Source organism: Camelina sativa, chromosome 18, assembly GCF_000633955.1.
Source record: "Camelina sativa cultivar DH55 chromosome 18, Cs, whole genome shotgun sequence".
Taxonomy (NCBI): domain Eukaryota; kingdom Viridiplantae; phylum Streptophyta; class Magnoliopsida; order Brassicales; family Brassicaceae; genus Camelina; species Camelina sativa.
In genome coordinates, this window is record NC_025702.1 from 11,123,185 (window position 1) to 11,137,843 (window position 14,659).

Here is a 14,659-nt window from a genome sequence, read left to right on the forward strand (position 1 = left end):
AGGACCCTTGACTTAAAAAATAAATGCATTTTGGTGACGTATGTGGCTAAATCAATTCTTTTAAACATTTCCGCAAACCAGAGTGTCACAACCTTTGATAGGCCTGGACATTCGGTTAACCATTCGGTTTTGTAGATATTGATTTATCAAAATAATTATTGAAAAGAATCTAAAATCTTTCAAATATCAAAAAGATATTGATTTATCTATTTTATGCGTTAAAAATAAGTTAGTATAGGGCATTGATTTAAAAATTAACATAATTTTTAATTATTAAATGTCAAAAAATTGTTAACATGATCATTTTTTATAACAAAAGGTAGTTAAGTACACGAATCATAATATAATATATGGCCACATAATCAAGTTTAAAAATATATAGTCACTGAATGTATTGTATGCCTATATAGCCACATGTACCAACTATATTCATGACCATCTTTATATACAAAAAAAATTATCTTAAACACAAGAAAAAAAATTCTACAACAAAAATTATTTCAATCAAACCCAAGACATATGATTTATATTTTACAATTTTGTTTTTATTATAATCAAAATCGTTAGATCTTCTAAAGAGTATTTTTTTTTTTTTACCATGCAATAACGTTTTCTAGAAAGAATGTACAAATTTATGTACTACTTCTCTATAATTTTGAAATTTTATAGCTCTTCTATAAAGTATGAATTCTTTTGTCTATTTTTCTCTAGTTTTGAAATTGTAAAAAAAAAAAAAGAACTAATTATAATTATCAATGCATTAAATATATATATTGAATATGGAATGTGGTTTTTAATTGTACAACACATCGATTATAGAGTATCATCATATAGTTGATTCAGAACTTACGTTTTTTCATATTCTAAAATATGTTGGGACTACTTATAGAAGTTTATTTACATATATTTTGCCACAAAGAGTCAAGAAAATACTAAAGCCATCTCGACTACAACTTATAAAAAATCTTTTAAACACTTCATCCCAACTTAAATCACTTAAACTTCGGACCTAGCTTAATCTCTTTAAAGAAATTGTCTTTTCAATGTTTGATAATTAATTATACCAAAGCACATCTTATTATGCCCCCAGTGAGTAACATTATTTTAAACATGTGATATTGAACATTAAAACTTTTTCAAATTTGGACCCATCATCACCTCAATTTAGGGCATTCTCCGGGTGGTGTGTCAAGAAAAATCTAGTCCCTCTTTGGGACCTGTCAAGTGTCAAGTGTCAACAATCACCAAAAATTAAACCTTTCCGAAAAAGAATACAGTATACTATGAATACGAACGAATAAAGGTGATTTTTGATTTTTTAAGTATATGATTGTGTATACTCTAAAGTCTAAAACAAAGTTATAAATCAAATAACAATAATAATAAATCGTATTCACATAATAAAAATGAAGAATATCCCATGAGATGAGAATCTCAACTCCGCACCATTGGAGAGATTGGCCCCTTCTTCTTCTTCTTCTTCTTCTTCCTTCCTTCTTCTTCTACCTTTATTAGCTTCACCTGCATCATCAGCACAAATTCTCATTCTCTTCTTCAAATTTAGATCCTTTCTTATCCTTCTTCAATCTGTTGTATTCGATTCATCTCTCTTCACTCGAATAACGGATTTGAGATTCTCTCTCTAAAACGTTACGGGTTTTTGTAAATGGTGAGCGGTTTAGTAGATTCATTGCAGATCTGAGTAAGACGATGATGTGATCACAAACCCAGAAACGAAAAATCTGATCTTTTGTCAATTCTGATTCGTTTGATCATGTCGACTACGACGACTCATGGCGTGGAGCATGTTGGTTTACCGAAGAAGAAAATGGAAGCGAAGAAATCGAAACAGGGATCATGTTGCAACCCGGTTAAGAAACCCGGACCGGTTTCAATGGATCATGTTCTCTTAGCTCTCCGCGAGACGAGGGAGGAGCGAGATTTGCGAATCAGGAGCTTGTTCAGTTTCTTCGATTCTGAGAATGTTGGTTACTTGGATTGTGCTCAAATCGAGAAAGGGTTGTGTGCGCTTCAAATCCCGAGTGGGTATAAATACGCTAAGGAGTTGTTTAGGGTTTGTGATGCGAACAGAGACGGGCGTGTTGATTATAATGAGTTTCGTAGATATATGGATGATAAGGAGCTTGAGCTGTATAGAATATTTCAAGCTATTGATGTTGAGCATAATGGTTGCATTTCTCCTGAGGGCCTCTGGGACTCGCTCGTTAAGGCCGGTATAGTTACAGATTCTTTATGCTCTGAAGTCTGTTTTGTTAGATCATTGTATGTTAAGCTGATGATCTGATCTGAGTTAGATCATTGTAGGTTGATAAGGTTGTGCTAGTTTATATGTATGTATGGATCATTAGTTAAGATGAGACTCTTGTGAATCTGAGTGGTTATGTAAATCAGAATTTGTTTATTAGTTTTTGGTTCTTTGTGTATCTATGAAGTTTGAGTATTGGTTATACTTATAGAACACTTCCTACGGATGTGTATTGGTTTCATTTGGTGTATGATAGTTAACAACCTCGTTTCTGTGCATTTAAGGATACGGCTTGTTAATATTCATCTATTAGCTCAAATCTTGTCTCAGTTCTATGTGTAGATATTGAAACTATTGACCACAGCTTTTGTGTTTATGCTCTGTTTTCGTCCTATAAGCCACAACAGTTTCTATTTTGCAGGGATTGAGATAAATGATGAGGAGCTAGCTCGTTTTGTGGAACATGTTGATAAGGACAATGATGGAATCATTATGTTTGAAGAATGGAGGGATTTTCTTTTGCTGTACCCACATGAAGCTACCATTGAAAATATATACCACCATTGGGAAAGAGTATGCCTTGTTGATATTGGAGAACAAGCTGTTATTCCACAAGGCATTAGCAAACACGTAAAGAGGAGCAACTATTTCATCGCAGGTGTACTTCCTTTCCTTGATTGTTAGGAGCTTATTTTCTCTGAACAACGTAAAAAAGATTTGGTTTAGAAGTTTTTCTGACAATGAAATAGTACTGTCGCAGGTGGCATAGCCGGTGCAGCATCTAGGACGGCAACTGCACCTCTAGATCGCTTAAAAGTTCTATTGCAGATTCAGAAAACTGATGCTAAAATCCGAGAAGCCATAAAGATGATATGGAAACAGGATGGGGTTCGAGGGTTTTTCAGAGGTAATGGGTTGAATATTGTGAAGGTAGCACCAGAGAGTGCCATCAAGTTCTATGCATATGAGCTTTTCAAAAACGCTATTGGTGAAAACATGGGTGAAGACAAAGCAGATATAGGCACAACCGCTAGGCTTTTTGCTGGAGGTATGGCTGGTGCAGTTGCTCAAGCCTCTATATACCCTTTGGATCTTGTGAAAACTCGGTTGCAGACTTGCACGAGCCAAGCTGGTGTTGTTGTTCCTAAGCTTGGAACACTCACCAAAGACATATTGGTCCATGAGGGTCCACGCGCCTTTTACAAAGGTCTTTTCCCTTCTCTTCTTGGGATTATCCCTTATGCGGGTATCGACCTTGCTGCATATGAGAAATTAAAGGACTTGTCCCGGACATATATTCTTCAGGATGCCGGTAAGTCTCTTAGTTTCTCTATTTTTCTGTTCTGGCTGAATCTGCTTGAACGTAGACTCATAAAACTGGTCTCGGGTTTTGTCTTCAGAACCAGGTCCGCTTGTGCAACTAGGATGCGGAACAATCTCAGGAGCTCTTGGAGCAACCTGTGTTTATCCTTTGCAGGTCGTGAGGACAAGGTAATTCCATGGACTATATGTTTCTCCTGCTCTCTCTCTCTTTCGTAACACAAACTCCGTACACAAGCATATATCAGTTCTCGTGGGAATATGAAATATAACTTACTGTGACACAGAATGCAAGCAGAACGGGAAAGGACCTCGATGTCGGGAGTATTCAGGAGGACAATAAGTGAAGAAGGTTACAAAGCACTCTACAAAGGGCTTCTACCGAACCTTCTAAAGGTTGTTCCTGCTGCCAGCATTACATATATGGTTTACGAAGCTATGAAAAAGAGTCTAGAACTTGATTGATTAGTGGCTTCACTTGATTTTGATATTGACGAAAGAGTGGGAATAATAAAGGAGAACCTATAAAACTAGGTGGTTATTTCTAACATACATAATTCTTCTAAACATCATTTGTATGAGATATATACTACTATAATATTCTTGTTTCCCCCAAACGTTTATTGTCAAGTGTAGAAAGCTGTAGAGATGAGAAAATTGTCGTGATGCTTCTTGACTTTTGCTTTGATGATTCCACATGTGATCTATAAGGCAAAATAATAATAGAGGTTCTTGTCTTGGGATATATTTTGGTGTAGTGGAGAGGAGAGTGAAAGCAAGAGTTAGGTAACGTCTTGTCATTTTTGTGTTAAGTATGAATGTTGAATGTTCAATTCATCTTCTCTGTTTAGTTCGGTTTCCACTGTACACATAATAAATCTATACTATTTTTGTAGCAACTTTGTGTCAAAAATCATTTTGGAAATAATTAACATTCAATGCATTGACTTTAATATTAGTTACCGAAAAATTCAAAATTAATTATAGGTAAGATTTAAAAAAATAAAGAAATCTTTCTATCTCATTCAAACATAAATATATGATTCTCTTTCATTTTAATTTGAATATATATTTAAATTATTTTGAATTATTCTATAATACATTTAGTTAATAAAAATTGTGATTTTTTCCTGCATATGATGTAATATAAATTTTTTAAAAACGGACATATATTACTCAATAAATGAATAAAAACATTCAGGTATAATATCCCACATCGCCTAAAAAAATTGGATAATAGTTCAGAGTCATACTATAAAAGAGTCCAAAATGATTCAAAATACAAATGAGTCGAAAGCTTGATTTATCAGACATTCAAAATAAAAAAAAACTTTTATTTGGTTTATTACGGTTCTTTATTTTAAATATTTTTAAAAAGTTACATATGATAAATATTAAAACTTTTAAAAAGTTAAATATTATAAATATTTATGTTTTTTAGAAAGTTAAACTTTATAAAATGTTAAAATATTAATAATATTTAAACGTTTATGAAGTTTCAAATATTTATAAAATTCAAATATTATAAATATTTCAACTTTTAAAAAAGTTAGAAGACTTTTAAAATATTAATAATATATTTAAAATTTTACGAAACTATTTGAGAAATACTCAACCGTTTTACGAATTCTAAGTATTATAATCTTTAAACTTTATAAGAAGCGCCAATCTTATAAAATGTAAATTGTTACAATCTTAATAAATAACATATCAACTCAATCTAATATTTAGAATACAAAAATATAAATATTAAAAATTAAGATGTTATAGTGCAAGTTAAAATATCTCAAAACGGGGTTATATAGCAAGACGGGTTTTATCAATATTTATATAAATTTCAAATATCATTAATTCGGTGTTATATGGGTAAAATATCATTTCATTATTTTATTAACACTATGAGTATCAGAGAATATACATATCTAATTAATTAAATAAATATTATGTAGAAAAGAAATTATATTGCGGTATTATATGATTTAAACCATAAAATTAACAATTATTATATAATTATAACATATTTAACCAACAAATACAACTTATAATTTAAATGTTTTAGTTATAAATAATTTGCCCACGGGTCCAAATCTAGTACCGAGTATATATGGTTAATCAATTTTATCACTCGCATATATACAGTATACACCGATAACACATTTAATATATTATTATTAGAACTCCTATTGATTTTTTTGGTAGGAAATGCTCCCGGTTATTATTAATTAGGAAAAAAAAATACAAATAAGTGTGACGGAGACACGCAGGTCCAAATAAATTGTCTCTAACTACCGGTTCAAATACACTAGGAACCGTACTCAGAACATGCAAACCGCATAGTTCACCAACTTATCTATAAGATGATTGACCTCTTTATACCAGTGTTCAAGAAAGCGCTAGGCGGTATCTGGGCGGTGACCCAACGCCTAGCGCCTAGAACGCTTAGTCAGGGCCTAGACGGTTTTTAGGCGGTTTAGGCGTTTACAATATAAAACATTATATATATATATATATAATTATATTAAAATATATGTTATAAAAATAAAAAATTTATAAACAACGGTAAGAAAAATACATTTATTTAAATCATATTAACAACATATAGATGTTTATAATTACGTATATAGATATAAAACATAATAATTTAATTATATGTAATTTAAAAATCAAAAATAAATATTAAAATAAAATGTATGTAATTTTAAGCGGATTAGACGGTCATCTAGGCGTCTGCTGAGCGTCTAGCGCCTAGACAGCGCCTAGGTGGCTGCCTAGACCGCTTTCTTGAACACTGCTTTATACATATGTGGCATATGGATTATCTAAAGGCCATGACACAACTATATTGTAACAGAAAAGATGGCGGATAAGAGTATTCTATCCCGTTGTTAAGAAACCCCACCACCATCTCTGAATCTACTTTCACCTCCAACCTCTCAATCCTTCTGTCCCAAGCTATATAGAGTTCATAATAAACACTCCATAACTCCGCCAAAGATACCTAACATCTCCTAGTATTCAAAGCAAAACCCTCACACCATTCATCATTCTCATTTCGTAATACACCCCCAGCTGTGGCCATTCCCAGATTCCAACGAGATGTTCCATCTGAATTCAACTTATACCAACCTGTCTCTGGATATAACCAACGAACCAACCTCTCAACCTTTTCTGTTACTATTCTTCTGGCGCCATTCGCCATATTAGCCGATAAAACCTCCTTGGTAAGATCCTTAATATACTGGACTCAATTTTTCCAAAGCTATTTATCCCCAAAAACATTACCACATCTCAACTTCCAACCCCACCATACAGCCAAGAACTCCTATAATCCTACTCCTACTCCTACCCTCGTTTTCAAAAAATTAAATAACAAACAGATATAAAATATTTGGATAGTTGGAAATAAATGATACTTTTAAAAAAATTTGTTCAGATAGTATATATCTTTATTTGTAGGTTATGACTAAACTACCTTTACTAATAGAAAAAAAATCAAGATTTAAGTAGCTTAAAGGAGAAAAAAAAAACTAGAAAATCATGTCAATAAACAACTATAAAAAGAACTTTGTAAATTTGTTGAGAATAATTAGTTTTATAACGATGATTGTTCTACAATGTTTAAAATAAAGTTTTTTTTACCTTTTTTATAAGTTCTTAAAAAGTTAGATTATGCATTTTACCATCTATACATGTTTTACAAATTTTAAACCTGAAATATGTTATAAAATTTTCACGATACAGAACTTTATACATATCAGAAAATATATTTTACATTTTACTCTATGTTCTACAAAATTTGGAATACGTATTTTACGCTTTACTCTTTGTTCTACGTTAGTTAGAATATGTTTTCTACTCTTTATTCTATGTTCTGAAAAAAATAGATTAATATATATTCTACGAAAGTTAGCTTTTATTTATATAATATGTAAGAGTATATATATATATATTTATTTATTTAAATGTGTTCATTGCATTTTCCAAAAATCAAATAAGAATGTTAAATGTCGTTTTCATATTACAAAATATTAAAAATTGATCCAAAACTCACAAAATGAATAAATATAGTATTCAATATTTAGAAAGTTTTATTTTTGAAGGAAATAAATTTAGGCGATTGATGCCGAAAAAAACAAAATAATAAATATATAAAAAGTAAAGAAAATTAAAAGTAGAGGCTAATGGAAATCTTGTCTATTTGTGAAATGGTGATTGTAATACGCATATGTTTTACGCACTTAGTAGATCCCTTATTTATCTTCTTCTTGATTTTTTTTAAGGATTTTATTAAAAACTGGTAATTGATTATTGGCTATAATTTTCAATAATTAACATTTTTATTTCCATTTTTCATAATGAATATAGAAATTTAATTTAATTTAATTAACTTTGCCATGATTTATTATTTAATATTTTCTAATATTTAACTTATATAAAACTGATATTTGGATTTGATTTTGATTATATCAAATTTCATTTGGTAAATTGATATTTGAATTTGATTTTATCAAATTTCATTTTGGTGGTTATTAATTTTAATAAAGGATTTTAAATAAGATTAAATTTCTTTAATTTCATAGTTCAGGATGTAATATGTTTTTAATTATTAATAAACTTATTTCACTACAATTATCTAAAGAAAGTATAGATGGAAAAATTAAAACTAAAAATATACAAAATGTAATGCCCTTACAACCACATTTTAGTGTGTTTCACATCCTCTCTCGGTTCGTGAATCCACTCTTATCCGGTGGCTGGTATTCTACATTCAGAAAGCTTTAAAAACTTTTTTACCATTTTTACAAATTACCACATGATATTTTTGTATGTTTTGATTTTACTCATATGGTCCCTCCCGATAATTACTTCTTCGAAGTTATTCACTCTGGAATTTTCCAGCTTAGACATGCTTGTATATAGAATTTTCTCGGGTTGGTTAACCGGCCAAATTATTTTAAACTTTTATTTTTGCATCACCGTATTTTTGGAAATCGGGATAATACAATTCATTTCTACAAACAAACCACAATGTCCTTGTTAATTGTGTCACTAAAATTGCCACTCGGTACTATATAAATATTTGATGTTTATATACTAGACAGAATAACCAAAGCGGCAAAATGGTTTACAATAAACCCACTAAATGCTAAATGCTTAAGGTGACAAATTTGATTAGATTTAGTAACATTTTGTACCCACTAAACATTTTCTGGATCCGCCTCCTCTGTATTGAACCATTGACCATCAGGTCATATAACATTTTTTTTGGATGATATACATTATAGGACCTGATGTCTAATACCGAAAAAACCAGCTCGTCGTGACAGATTACAACATACAATAACGTATTTTTGCTATTGGCATTCATCATTATCACCATTCTCCCCATGGATAGGATAAAGAATGATGATGAATTGTGCAAAAGAAGACGTTTATTTGGAATTTTGTTTTGATTTTGGTTTCGACATTTATGATTAAATTAGTAAAACATTAGTTTTTTTTTTTGATATTATATTTTATGTTTTTATCATTGAATTTTAATAATTTAATCACTCACAACAAACTGCATGCAACACTTAATCTAAAATAATCCAACCCGAAAATGTATTAAAATTAAATGCTTTTTTGGTAATTTGATTTAAAATTATTTTATTGGTACAATATATATTTAATATATATATATATATATATTAAATATATCTTCCAAATATATTATTATGTATTTTTAAACAATTAACCCACGAAGATATTCAACTTTAATTGCATGTTATGTTTAAAAATATAAAACTAAACTCAACCACTTTTTACTATTAAATGTAATGAAAATTCTTAACAAATATAACTATTAATTTTACCAAAAAAAAAAATATAACTATTAATTAAATCATACATAAAATTAAAAAATTCCTGCATGCCATAGGATCTTACATAATCTTTTTAAAAAATGAAATCAATCATCCAAACTCCAACGTATATAATTTTTTGTTAAAGGCTTTCAACCATCCAAAGTCTTATTGAAATGTTAAATTCTATTTACATGTATATAATAATAGATTACCAAATAATACCTACATGATTCGTTATAAAATATGTCGTAACCTGGCTGTCACGAACTCACGATGAACTGGTTTTGTCGGGAAGATATCAAGGTCAATGACTATCGGTTTTAGCAGCAAGTCATCAAGTCATATATATTAACATATATATATATATATATATATATATATATATATATATATTTGTGAAGATGAAGACTTGAGCAAAAACGAATATTATATACGACGTGATCGATGAATGTAATTATTTTGCGGGGAAAAAAACCAAAAAATAAATATCATACGACCCGGGCTTTTTTAGGTCAATGGTTACATATTTGCATGGTTCATGTATAAGTAGAACTTAAATACCATAGATGTTAGCAACGAAGTAAACCGTCACACCAAAAAAAGTAGAAACTTATTGATCCTATCTCTTTCGTTTACGGGAGAACAGAAACACTAGTTTTCAAGTCAAGCTGATATCAGACTAACCATGGACGACCAACAAGCTCGAACAGTGAAGTTCTCCTGCAACCATCGGTTAGTTTATGGAGGAATGGAGTATATCAAACTGTTTCGATATGAGTTCACCTCGGAGGTCTCCTATAGAAAACATAATTGCGATGGATGCGGTGAATATTCTGACTTCGGCTATTACTGTTCAATCTGCGATTTTGGGGCGCATGTTAAATGCATCGAGCTCCCAGACATCCTCTCAAGAAAATCTCCTTGGGGGAATCTTACTTCATATTTGGTAAATGCCATTTTTGTAGAGATACACTTGGTCAGCAGTATTATTATTGTTCCATATGCAATTTTTCCGTAGATTTGAAGTGTTGGATTGATAAGCCGCAGCTAACTATTTATCAACCAAAGAGCCACGAGCATACATTCACCCTCATGGCGAGAAGGGACTCCTTCACTTGTAACGCATGTGGGATGGTTGGTGACCGTAATCCTTACGTTTGTCTTGAATGTAATTTCATGCTGCACAAAGATTGTATTTATTTGCCTCGGGTCATAAACATTAACCGTCATAAACACCGCATTTCTCGCACTTATCATCTTGGGCCCGGCTTCGGGGACTGCGGAGTTTGTCGCGAAGAGATAAATTGGACCTTCGGAGCTTTCTTTTGCAAGAGTTGTCCTGATTATGCTGTTCATTCAATATGTGCGACAAGGAAAGATGTTTGGGATGGAGAAGAACATGAAGATGATCCTGAAGAAGAGGAAGAAGAAGATCCATACAAGGTAATAAATGAGAGAGAAATCATTCATTTCAGTCATAAACATAATCTAAGACTTGATGATGATTATGCTGCTGATTATGAAGCATGTGGTAAATATTCAGAGTTTGTCTTAAGCTGCATTGTTTGCGATTTCAATTTAGGCATGGATTGCGGTATTTTACCAAGAAAAGTGAAACACAGATGCGATGATCATTTTTTGTCGTTGCATCATGGCGCAGGAAGGTCCAAGGGTCAGTTGTGGTGTGATTCCTGTGAGGGAAAGTTGGATCCAAGTGTCTGGTTTTATGGTTGTGATGATTGTGGGACCAATCTCCATATCGACTGTGTACTTGGAGACTTGTATTACTTAAAGCCAGGGAACAAATACGCCAAATCTGAACTAGTTGCCAACAATGGTATGACTAGACCTTTCTGCATAGTGTGTGAGAATCGTTGCATGTCCTCTTCCTTTCTTAAGGCTACTGATGAGTCAAATTCAACTATTGTGTACGCTTGTTCAATGTTGTGTGCATATGGACACCGCGGACGTGATTGGTATTATGAAGTTAAAGTTGAGTATGGCTGAGAGAGGGTCAACAAGGAACAGAAAAATGGTCAACCGGCCGGGAAACAACCATTCTCCTGTTTTCAGAAAAACGGGAAGCTATTTAATGTTTGCTTCATATCTTCTTTTACGTACGTTTTTGTTAATTATCTTTATTTGGCTTTTACCATTTGATTTGCGTGTGTTTGGATTTGTATCTTCTAGAATTTGAGTTAATTTTGTATTCCTATCCTTCGGAACTTGTATGAAGGATTTCTTTTTCTTTTTTGTCATCTCAACATCATTATTTAATTTAGACATACAAAAAGTTTGGAATATCATGCACCATAAGAAAGAGAGCGAGAATAGAAAAAATTGAGTATATAAGCCAAAGAGGAAAAAAACTAATGACGAATTGACGAGCTTCCTCTTCGATGCGTGAGTGGAACCATGATGCCACGCTTCCACTTAACGCTAAATCATTTAGGTAAAAAGAGCCCTCCATTTGATTTAGAGTATTTCCTTGTATTCATGCAGTTATTGATAAATTAGTTAGACACCACAACTATGAGAGAAATTTCAAAAATATCCTCTTTTTAAAGTGCTCTCTTTCTAAAATTTTAACAAAATGTTTCTAAAAATTTGAGATATACTTAAATAAATGTGTAACACTATAAAAACATACACAAGTTATATTATATACATGCATAAAATCTGATAATTACTTTGTATATATATATATATATACAAACTTTATGAAAATTCAAGTTTTTTTGTTGACATATTTCCCATTTGAATTTAACAGCGTGATAACAAAGAGTAATAAAACAACATTTATCTAATACACTTTTTAAGATGCTATGTTGTACCATTTAAATTATGTTACAGAAAAAAAAATTATGCTCTACTAAAATTTATTTCAGTCGTAAAGATTTTCCATATTGATAAATGATTCAACCACACAATAATAGCGACTGAGGTCATGTTCGTTTGGTGAGCCAGACGCAATATTTGGATAGAGTATGGAGACGCAATATTTAGATGAAACATCTAAATCATGTTCATTTGTGTTTTTGGTTCAAGCGTCCAGAAATTGTATCTGAATATAGTTATGTTTGTTTTATAATTTGATATTTGAACTGGATACAGTACATGTAAAATGACTAATTTTTTTTATCTTGTGTTAAAGATGTTTTAACGGTTTTAGTTAATATTTTCATATTACATTTAAATAAAGATCTAAAAACATTATAAAATGAAATTATCTTGTTTTGGCTGGAAAACGAGAATTTGCAGTTTTGGCGGAAAAAATATAATTTTGCAGTTTTTAGCAGAAAAAACAAGTTTTGCGGTTTTGAACTTAAAAAGGAGATTCAAACCCAAATCGTAATCAGTCAAAATATCAAGACCTACATCTCTAGATCTGAAGAACTGGTATCAAAGCGAAGCTGAACGGCTATAGGAAGCGGATCGAGGAGAAAGACAGTAGATAAGATTGAATACACTCACCCAATCCTAATCCTTCAAAAAAATCAAACTAAATTTGTATTCGTTTCTTTTTCTTTTATATTTCTATGAGACCATAAATGATTTTACATTGCTACGTTGTGTTTACAAATAAAATATATGTCCTTTACATATTGTTCTATGATTCCATCTCACGGAAACCTTACTATGGCTTGTGGAGATATCTAAGCACTACATGTCTGAGTTCACCTCCTAGATCGAACTAACCCTCATATATATTAGCTTAATTAGGATTCAAACATCGAGATTTAAACGTTATTCAAATGTAAAGGATATCTAAAAATCATTTATGTGAACGATTGGAAGAGACTTGCCCACTAAAAGAAGTTCGAAGATATATGTGATTTGAGAAAGTGTATACCCGTGTAAGAGAAGCCTAAAAATAATGATCGTCAGCCAACAACATTACCCAACCAAGAAGAATAGTAATTTATGCTGACAGAACGTTGAAGGGACCCTCGTGACTCATGGGATTGATACATTAGTGACAAAAGAAAAAAAAAACATTTTCCTAATATATAGCGATTTTTGAAGAAAAAAATGCAAAATAGAACTGATCATATAACACATCGTAAGGGTAACTAAGTATGAAAATGGATGGAAGTTGATGACTTAGGCTTTGAATGACACCTGATTTTGTATTAGTTTTTAGTTTTAGATTCTGTAAAATCCACTTTTTAAGTCATTTAAGATTATAAAAAAATAGATTTCGTAGAATTTAGGAAAACCAGATTTTGAAATTTTTTAGCAATTCCTTCATAAAACCTAAAAACCACATTTTATGGGTTTTTGAGCGTAACTTTTTTTTTCCTAATATATTTATTCTAATTTACTTAAATTCCTAAACAAACTAAAACCTATTTTTGTGCAACAAAGAGACTAAAACCTATTTTATGGATATGAATTTTTTTCTGCATCATTGTATTTTTTAAAATCTTTTAAAAAAATTTAAATCATTATTTTATTATTTACAAAATAATTATTCTACATAAAATTAAAACCTAATCAAGTTACCATTCAAAATTTTGCAAAAAGTAAAATCTACAACAAAAAACAAAAACTAAAAAAAAATCAAAAATCAAAATCCAAAAATTAAAAACCAAAATCTAAAAACCAGTTAAAAACCAGCTGTCACTCATGGCCTAAATTTTCCTAATAAAGTATTTGTTTTTTCTTCTTACAAAAAAAAAGTGCTTATTTATGGGCTTGTAAATAAAATATGATTTATTGCAACTAGTATGATTAAAGATTTCCCTCCCACGTTACTAACTTCGATATTCGAGAATATAAGATCTGATCACTAAATAAGAGAAAACAATCAACAAAAAGTATTCGAGAATTATTTGATATTTAACTAATATTGAGTAGAAATATATTGCTGTATGGAATGTATAACATCAAAGTGGACGTGCCGGAGTGGTTATCGGGCATGACTAGAAATCATGTGGGCTTTGCCCGCGCAGGTTCGAATCCTGCCGTTCACGCTTTTTAAAAAACATTTTGTACTTTTTTAAATGAAAAAAAGTTTAAGAGCACGTTTCCGCTTGTTCGTTCATAATGTCCAACGTTGAATAATGTTGCTAACGGTAACTGTAGAATGAAAACAAAAAATTCACATAGAGTAAATCTAGAATGGGAAAATTTGAAAATAATATATATTGTATATACTAGCAATTGATTTGCGCTACGCGCGGAAGTTATATGAAGGTGTATTCCGGATTTTTTTGTGTATATT

At 31.0% G+C, this 14,659-nt stretch overlaps 2 protein-coding genes and 1 non-coding gene across 3 annotated transcripts; all 3 read left to right on the top strand.

The window, feature by feature from the left end:
• Window positions 1,378-4,331, top strand: LOC104761097 (calcium-binding mitochondrial carrier protein SCaMC-1-like). The gene is made up of 5 exons (XM_010484130.2): window positions 1,378-2,234; window positions 2,688-2,924; window positions 3,027-3,578; window positions 3,667-3,757; window positions 3,874-4,331. The coding sequence occupies exons 1-5, from the start codon at window positions 1,775-1,777 to the stop codon at window positions 4,049-4,051; spliced, it is 1,518 nt and encodes a 505-aa protein (XP_010482432.1). The 5' UTR covers window positions 1,378-1,774; the 3' UTR covers window positions 4,052-4,331.
• LOC104763358 lies at window positions 10,315-11,463 on the top strand. Its single transcript, XM_010486738.2, has one exon. The coding sequence runs from the start codon at window positions 10,315-10,317 to the stop codon at window positions 11,437-11,439; it is 1,125 nt and encodes a 374-aa protein (XP_010485040.2). The 3' UTR covers window positions 11,440-11,463.
• TRNAS-AGA lies at window positions 14,327-14,408 on the top strand. The gene has a single exon. It is a non-coding gene; the product is annotated as a tRNA-Ser (tRNA).